Source organism: Mya arenaria, chromosome 16, assembly GCF_026914265.1.
Source record: "Mya arenaria isolate MELC-2E11 chromosome 16, ASM2691426v1".
NCBI classification, from domain to species: Eukaryota; Metazoa; Mollusca; class Bivalvia; order Myida; family Myidae; genus Mya; species Mya arenaria.
Genome location: NC_069137.1, coordinates 29,909,267 through 29,918,960, shown reverse-complemented (window position 1 = coordinate 29,918,960; position 9,694 = coordinate 29,909,267). Strand labels below are relative to the sequence as shown.

The following is a 9,694-nucleotide window of genomic DNA, read 5'->3' as shown; positions in this document are numbered from 1 at the left end:
TTGGTATTTAAGAAATCATTTGGACGATTGAAGGACTTGGTGTAAATATTTGTTTGTATTTAATATGAATATCAGCGTATGTTATGGAAATAAAGATGAGTTATGTTGAATTACTGAAAATGTTAACATTCATACAATCACGATTTAGTCAGGTTTTCAAAAATGTTTTAATTCCGAAAAAAAAAAACAGAAATAGAAAGAGATGATCATAGGTTTGATCGTATATTTTAACTATTCCAGCAAACCTTATTTTTTTAATTTACTTCTCTTACCTATTCGACTAAAATATATTCCGTTCTATTCAGACGAAGGTAACAATACAAAATTTGTCCGACCATGCCTCTGTTTATTAAAGATTTGCATTGGATAGTTTTCCCTTTAAAAACACTCTGGTTGGATAAGACGTTGTTGTGATGGTAAATGTAATAGTGAATAGGTATGCTGACAAGGATCACATGAAGACATATTTTTCATATTTATGCCCCCTTCGAAGAAGAGGGGTATATTGCTTTGCACATGTCGGTCGGTCTGTCGGTCGGTAGATCGGTCGGTCGGTCCGAGTGATTACTCAACTATTCCTGAACGTATGGGCATCACACTTGATATAAAGGTTGGGCCTGACCAGTATATGACTCCTATTGAATTTGGGCTCATTGGGTCAAAGGTCAAGGTCTTAGTGACCTTTAATGATAAAAAGGTTGTCAAAGCTTGTCCGATATTTAACTCAAAAATGCCTAGACGTATGATCATCAAACTTGACATGGAAGTTGGGCCTTACCAGTAAATGACGCCTATTGATTTTTATTGGTTATCAGACCAAAGGTCAAGGTCACAGTGACCTTGAATGCTAAAAGGTTTTCCGAGTGTTAAGTCGACAATGCCCGCACCTATGGCCCTCAGCGTTGACTTGGAAATTGGGCCTAAACAGTAGATGACCCCTACTGATTTTAGTGGTCATCAGGTGAAAGGTCATGTAACATTGACATTGAACGCAAAAAAGCTTGTCTGTTTGATAACTTGACAATTCCTGCACCCATGGCCAAACTTGATATTTAGGTTGAGGGTGACCGGTTGATAGGTCTTTCTAGATGTTGAGGTTATAGAGTCAAAGGTCAAGGTCATAATTCTCATTCATCATTAAAATTTCCGTCACATTTACTTATTCCCTGCTGCTAAGAGGATATATCTGAATATGATTAAAAAACTTTACCTACTTTCCTAACACTTTGAAGGTTCATAATCTTAAAACTGCCTAAATGGCTTTCAATGTCAATGTCAAATCAGCTGTCCTTTCTGTCCCTGCAAATTTCATTCAACCTTCAGTATAAGCCTGACAAGATGGCGCTCAGGGGGGGGGGCATAATGTTTGAAAAACATGTCTTGTTTTTCTTTAAGATGCACCCTTATAAGATTTTTCACAATTAAAACATTTTTTGATATACAAAAAGGAGGAATAAATGTTGAAAACAATGGTTCTTATCATACAGTGTTAAATTTGAAAAAAGGTGCAGCAATCTCAATCTCAATCCGATATGTCAAGTCAATCATCCACTCAGCAAACAACGCCTTGTTTGAACACAAGTGAGGAAGAACATATTAAAATAAACGACAACCACGCCACATTGAACAGAATAACGAATAACGAAATAGAATTGAACATTGATGAAAATGAAGTCAAGGGCCCTCATATGATCCAGTTTGCAATGTTTAGCAATTATTGTTCTGAAAATAAAACAATAATGAATGCAATACGTTTTTTTCTATGTTGTTTTTCACAGTCAAAAGTATAGCCGCTCATAGGCGGGATACTAGACTTAATGTAAGTGTCAGGAACAAAAATGTGGTTGCTTAAGGATGAACCAACTGTTTGTAGAACATATCCTGCAGAAAACTAACGCTCCTGAATTCTCTGAGAAACATTTCCACAACGAACATATTTCAGACACAAAGAAGAGACAAAACCATGAAGCTATTCGTCAACTTATTGCGCGGAGAAGTAGACGGTTTCTGATAAAATCAAAATCATATTTTCTCGCAATAAATTGTATAAACCGTTCTTTTTCTTATTATTTAGTATAGATTTTAAATCCTTAAATGCGCAAGATCGATCTTATGTTTTTTATGGTACAATGGCCATTTCAGTGGTAGCCAATCAGGCTTAATGGAGGAGGTTCCATGGGTTCCATCTACAATCCATTTGGTCAAACAGGTGATCTATATATTTGCGTTGTCATTTTGTTCCGTTCTGCTCAGTTGTTCAAATACTCAAAATTATGTGTGGTGTGAAATTCAACATAGAGAAAAGCCATGCCGCAGTAGGTGAAGGTTCAATTTGGTGTAGTAACATTCAGATTCGCCATGCCGCAGTAGGTGTAGGTTCACTTTGGTGAAGTAACATTCAGATTCGCCTTGCCGCAGTAGGTGTAGGTTTACTTTGGTGTAGTAACATTCAGATTCGCCATGCGACAGTAGGTGTAGGTTCACTTGGTGTAGTTACATCAAGATTCGCCATGCCGCAGTAGGTGTAGGTTCACTTCGTGTTATTACATCCAGAATCGCGGTGCGACAGTAGGTGTAGGTTCACTTGGTGTAGTTACATCCAAATTCGCAATGCCGCAGTAGCTGTAGGTTCACTTGGTGTAGTAACATTCAGATTCACCATGCCGCAGTAGGTGTAGGTTCACTTGGTGTAGTAGCATTTAGAATTGCCATGGCGCAGTAAGTGTAGGTTCACTTGGTGTAGTTACATCAAGAGCCGCCCTGCCGCAGTAGGTGTATATTGACTTGGTGTGGTTACATCCAAAATCGCCACACCGCAGTAAGTGTAGGTTCACTTGGTGTATTTACACCCAAAATCGCCATGCGACAGTAGGTGTATGTCCGCTTGATGTAGTAGCATCCAGAATCGCCTAACCGCAATATGTGTAGCTTCACTTTGGTGTAGTTACTTCCAGAATTGCCATGCCGCAGTAGGTGTAGGTTCACTTTGGTGTAGTTACTTCCAAAATCGCCATGCCACAGTAGGTGGAGGTTCACTTTGGTTTAGTAACATACAGCTTCGCAATTCCGAAGTAGGTGTATGTTCACTTGGTGTAGTTGCATCCAGAATCGCCATGCCGCAGTAGGTGTATGTTCACTTTGGTGTAGTTACATCTAGAATCGCCATGCCACAGTAGGCGTAGGTTCACTTGGTGTAGAAGCATCAAGAATTGCCACACTGCAGCAAGTGTAGGTTTACTTTGGTATAGTTACATCCAGAATCACCAAGCCGCAGTAGGTGTAGGTTCACTTTGGTGTAATTACATTCAGAATCGCCATGCCGCAGTAGGTGTAGGTTCTTTTTGGTGTAGATACATCTAGAACCGCCATGCCGCATTCAGTTTAGGTTCACTTTGGTGTAGTTACATTCAGAATCACCGTGCCGTAGTAGGTGTAGGTTCACTTGGTGTAGTTACATCCATAATTGCCATGCGACAGTAGGTGTAGGTTCACTTGGTGTAGGAGCATCCAGAATTGCCACACCGCAGGCAGTAAGTGTAGGTTCACTTTGGTGTAGTTACAGTCAGAATCGCCATGCCACTGTATGTGTAGGTTTAATTGGTGCAGTTACATCCAGAATCGCCATGCCGCAATTGTGTTAGGTTACTTAATGTAGTCGCATCCAGAATCGCCACACTGCATTAAGTGAAGGTTTACTTTGGTTAAGTTACATCCAGAAGCACCGTGCCGCAGTAGGTGTAGGTTCACTTTGGTGTATTGACAGCCAGAATCACTTTGCCGCAGTAGATGTAAGTTCACTTGGTGCAGTAATATCCAGAATCGACATGTCATAGTAGGTGTAGGTTCTCTTGGTATAGTTACATCTAGAATCGCTATGTCGCTGTAGGTGTAGGTACACTTTCGTATAGTTAAAATCTGAATCGCTTTGCCGTATCCATAATCGCCAACGTAGTGACATCAGGAATTAACATGCTGCAGAAGGTGTAGCTTCACTTACTGAAGTTACATCTAGAATCACCATGTGTCAGTAAGTGTCGGCCTTCTTTGGTGTGGTTACGTCAAGAATCGCTTTGCCGGAGTAGGTGTAAGATAATTTTGGTGTAGTAGCATACAGAATCGCCATTCCGTATACGATGTATATTCATTAGGTTCACTTAATGTATTCACATCTAGAATCAACATGCCGCAGTAGGTGTAGGATACCTTTGGTGTAGTTACATTCAGAAACGCCATGTCGCAGTAGGTGAAGGGTCACCTAAAATATTCACATCTAGAATCAACATGCCGCAGTAGGTGTAGGATACATTTGGTTTAGTTACCTTCAGAAACGCCATGTCGCAGTAGGTGAAGGGTCACTCAATGTATTTGCACCTAGAATCAACTTGCCGCAGTAGGTGTAGGATACCTGGTGTAAGTGTAGGTTCACTTATGTGTAGTTAAATTAAGAATCCCAATTCCGCTTTAGGTGAAGATTCACTTTGGTGTAGTAGCATACAGAATCGCCATTCCGCAGTATGTGTAGGGTCACTAAAGTGTAGTAACATCCATAACCGCCAATGTAGTGAAAATAAGAACTAATGTACCGCAGAAGGCGTAGGTTCATTAAGTGAAGTTAAATCCAGAATTGCCATCGTCTATGTATTTGTTGGCTTTCTTTGGTTTGGTTACGTGCAGAATCGCTTTGCCGGAGTAGGTGTACGATCATTTCGGTGTAGTAGCATCAAGAATCGCCATTCCGCAATAAGGGTTTATTCATTTTGGTGAAGTAATATTCAAAAACATCATGACATAAAACATTTTATTTACAATAAAAAAACATGTTCAATTATCAACCGATTTTCAAAGGTTTCACTTAAAAATACAAAAATAATACACATTTCAATCCATTTAAATCAAGCAAATCAATAATAAGAGCAATGTCATAACTGCATGACATCATCAGTAATCACGCGAGTGTGTACATGTCGTTTGGCGGTTGAAAAGACCGTCAGTCAGCGTCATAGTCGCTTTCAGTGGTTCGAATTCGCTTTGTAGCTGTAGGATTACATCATGGATATTTGTCACATTGATTGATATGCACAATGAATTTTACCTCAGTGAATTGGAGCACCAAAAAAGTTGTGAAATCCAACAGAAAAAGTGTGATTTAATGTGGAATCAGTGACTGTGTGAACTTGGGCGAACTGTGTGAATAGACTGAGCATTGTGCAGGTATTTTAATTACTGAAGTTCAGGATGTTGGATATTTCCTTGTGGTGATTTGGATTTATGTGGCTATGGTTGTTGTGTTCTTATGTCCCGATTTTTGCATAATCTGCTTCGCAGGAACATTGTTTTCATTCATGATTCAATTCCCAGTTGAGGTATATTTGGCGCTGTGATCAGAGGGTCGTTTGTTTGGATTAGGCCCAGCCTTCTTCACCATTCGTTTCATCGCGGAGCTGAGTTTGTTAAGACCGACAGGATTTATTATAAAACAGTGTTTCTGATGTTTGTTTACGTTTTTTGACAGCGCGTATGAATACATCTTTTTTGTGATGCGGTTACCTAATTTGCATAGTAATTACAATAGTTATATATGAAATATTTTGCACGAGGTTATATCACTCATGCGCTGTAAGTTATGTTATAAGTAGTTATATTCAATTCCCAAGTAATTCGTCGATTCGTGGTAATGTGGGTTTTTCAGCATACTACGAAGCTTCTTAAGTTTAAAAAGTTTAACATAAGCTATCGTTCGAAAGTTTCTTATGTCTTAAAATTATTTATGAAAGGGAGATCAATTATTTACAAATGTTTTATAGAGACTCTGTATAAGTCTTCATAAGTCGTCTTTCTTTTGTAACAGCTTGAAATACTGTCATACTTGATATATGGTTATTTAATACACTGTTAAGGTATAAGGTATAACTTAATAAGATACCATAATATAATAGCAAATTTATTACAAAACTTTCCAAATATATCAAAGCTCAACAGCTTTGGAAGTATATTTCGAATTATGTCATTGCGTGTATTATTCTGTATTAAAGTTATTGTACGGCTTCAAATTGGGTTGCTACATGAATTGTTTTGCTGCTGGCATTGTAGAACTCGGTGGACATGTTTTATTTCCATGCCCAGTTTTGGGTACAGTTGTTGTGCTCGTTAATGTACAACACAGTTGGCCCTGTCATTCGAACTCAATGTCTTTGAGTTGGCTCAGTCTGGTGGAAATCTTCTTTCGGTCTGCTACAGTATCAATATTAATTTGAATAGGGATATAAAACTGTATCCTCCACAAGTATGTCTGATGTAAGGATGTGAATTGACGAAGAGTTTTTTTTAGTGAAACCTCTATTTTCTTGAGAATTTTCCGAAACCATTTCGCATGAACTGGTCTAACCTTTGCATACGTTCCTGTTCCGCTTTATTGAAATTATATTCATTGTAGGTCTCTTGGTTCAACAATAAATATATCTTGCTTCTAAATTAATATGTTGACGCAGTATTATATCAATCGGCGTTGGGGTGATCTGTTTTGTTTGCTTACTGACATGCCACTGAAAGTACCCAGTTAAATACCAAGTTAAAACCCAAACTATACTATTCAAAATATATCATGTTTCTGTGACACAATATTCTCCATAGCCTGACCTAATGACCTTGAATGGTATGCTATCATCTTTTTAACCATGCCATATTTTCATAGCGTCCAATGACCTTGAGTTTCTCACGTTAAACTTAGTGGTTAACTACTCTGACTCTGATTCTGCTGCCGGTTTTTAACTGAATTAATTTAATGTTTTGCTGAACATATGTCATGTATTTGGAGTTATTGTCATTTCATCTTGTTGTTCTGAATGCGTTTCATTTCACCATGTTAATAAATAAATGTATTTGGATGATGATCTGATGAGTGCTCTTGTTCATGCTACTTGTAGGCTTCAGGGTCGTTCATCATGCTTTGTATATTTGTTCATCATTAACTTTATTCTTAAGAGTTATTTTGAAATTCAAGTGTTGGTCTGCATGAGTTGTCATCGAACAGTTCATCTGACAATGTTTTCATAGGCATATTATTCAATGTCAACACCTGCAGACCAAAGAAGAAATATGATTTGAAGATAAGCGTTGAATAAGGACAGCACCTGCAGAAAAGTGGATTAATGACAACACCAGCAAGTTTTGGTGACAATGCCCTTATAAATCGTCGATGTTATCTTTATTTTATTTTGTTTGCAGTTAAATAAACTCATTTAAAGATAAACTATGTTTGGGTGTATAAAGTAATGTTAAGTAAGTCATTTGTCATTACACTGTGTTGGTCTGCAGGTGCTGGCCTTTAACCTTTTTTTCATATGCAGGTGTTGCTATTACACTTTGTTGGTATACAGGTCTGTAGATGTTGTTATTACTCCATGCAGACCTGCAGGTCTTTTCAGTACACTATACTGGTCTGCATGTGTTGTATTTTACCTTTTGTCATCTGCAGGTGTTGTCAGTTCACTATACTGGTATGCAGGTGCTGTCTTTCTAATTTTGTAATTGCAGGTGTTGTCAGGGCACTATGCTGGTCTGCAGGTCTTTCATCTTTTGCGTTATGCAGGTGTTGTCAGTACGTTTGTACAGTGTTTCTATGTTTATTCCATACAAACTTCCCAGGGGAAGGTAGAAATCTACAACAAACATAAATTATATTAAAACAAGCAAAATTACCTACAGAAAAAAATGTAATTACAAAGACAAGCTTACTTAGTTAAAATACCTAGTTTTCCTTTAAAAGCCTAAATCTGTACTGCTAGATTAATGCAGTTAATGCCTAGAAACTTTAAAATACCTAACTGATATAACAAACACTTATCAATAGTTTAAATGAAAAACAAGAATTTACCAGGATGACCCCTGCATACAAACAAATATGAAAAATAGATAATAACAGAAAATGTAGAAAATATCAGCTTAAGAAAATGATTTATTAAATATTAATGGAATGAATTAAATAGGAACTTACTCTGTGGGTAACCCAAAACTAGTCTTAATTCTAAAGAAAATACAAATTTCTCAGTAACACGTTTTCATTGCAAAAATGGCCTAATTCTAACTAAGGGAGATAAACGTGCAAAACGAAAAAGTACCCTCACTGGCTTATTTGCCCATTACATGACAACACATTCCCCACCTGAATTTGGAAACAAATTCACTTAATCACAATAGACTATTTCAAACATGATCATTTGCTACTATCTAATAATTTAAAGTGAATTATGCAGAAAAATTGAAGAAAATTAGAGTTATAACAAATCTCTGAACATAAATACTGATAACAATATTCTTGCAAGAAATAAAAGTACTATTATCAGTATAACAACAATATTATGATAAGCAACAATCTAAACTTTAACCTACTTATATAAGGATAAATAAAATACTTGTTGCTTAAGATTACACACTTAATGCTTTAAATGTAGTTTAAAATATTTTAAAGGCACAATTTCAATGTTCAAAATATCTTTAAAGGCATAATCTCAATTTCAATGTCCAAAACATCTTTAAAGACACAATCTCAATTTCAATGTTCAAAACATCTTTAAAGGCACAATCTCAATGTAGATTTTTTGACTAATGACTATTTATGTATTCAACAATGAATAACACTTAATGTTTTGTCAAAACACTTTAGCCATTCAAATTCCCTATTCATAAACAGCTACTCCGAAAGCAAATGTATAATCTGAGTTATCGGGCTTATATAAGTCACTGGTTTTTCACTGTTCACCACACGAACCGAAACCTTGCGCACTTGTCCATTTGCGCTTGGAAAAACATCCTCAATCACTCCGATAGGCCACTGAATACGTGAAACACTACTGTCCATCATCAGGACTACGTCTCCTTCCTTAAGCTTCCTCCTGGTCTGTAGGTTTTGGAGATAATGGGTCCTCCAGCGTTTCCAAAACTGGTCAGCCAGCACTTGAACTTGTCGCCATTGGGATTTATATATGTCCTTAGTATTCCAGTGTTGATAGGGTACAGTATCTGACTTGAACTTTTGAGTTAACAACACATTTGGTGAAAGAACTGCAGGTGTATCTAGATCGTTAGCCACAGGAGCAATTGCTCTACTGTTCATAATGCACAGTACTTCGTGTGTGAGACTTTTTACTTGAGATTCACACAGCATAGACTCGAGAATCCTTCTAGCGAGACCGATCATTCGCTCCCAAGAACCGGCCATATGAGAAGAATGAGGTGCATTGAACCTCAAAACAGCTCCCTGAGAAGTCAAAAACTGTTTAATGTTCCCATCTTCCACATTTAAAATGTTCATTCCCAGCTCTCCGGTGGCACCCACAAAGTTTGTCCCGCGTCTTGATACAATCAACCAGGGTCCAAATGTATCAACTCCAACGTATGTAAATGGAGGACTAGGTGTGGTCCGACATGTAGGAAGATCCGACATTTTTGGAGCTCTACAGGCCTTCTCAGCTTTCAGCATTTCACACATTTGTGAAGATTATTGTTGATTAGTCTTTTACCTCCAGTTATCCAATACCCTGCGGATCTTATTGCTCCCTCCGGCCTTGTTGCGCTACCAACTCGTGATAGTGTCTCACAAGTAAAGTTGCAAGTAGCAATGCGATGCTTGCCTGGAATGATAAAAGGTGATTTCTCGCCAGTTTCTAGATGAGCAAGTCTACCCGCAATTCTAAAC

At 37.6% G+C, this 9,694-nt stretch overlaps 1 protein-coding gene across 1 annotated transcript; it reads right to left on the bottom strand.

The window, feature by feature from the left end:
- Nucleotides 1-8,689: 8,689 nt before the first annotated feature.
- Nucleotides 8,690-9,487, bottom strand: LOC128221546 (uncharacterized). Its single transcript, XM_052930151.1, has one exon. It carries the CDS (start codon nucleotides 9,485-9,487, stop codon nucleotides 8,690-8,692), a length of 798 nt encoding a protein of 265 aa, XP_052786111.1.
- Nucleotides 9,488-9,694: the final 207 nt, after the last annotated feature.

Bases quoted from the DNA above. Each gene is read 5' to 3' on its own strand.
- LOC128221546 (XM_052930151.1), bottom strand. From the start codon at position 9,487: ATGTGTGAAATGCTGAAAGCTGAGAAGGCCTGTAGAGCTCCAAAAATG.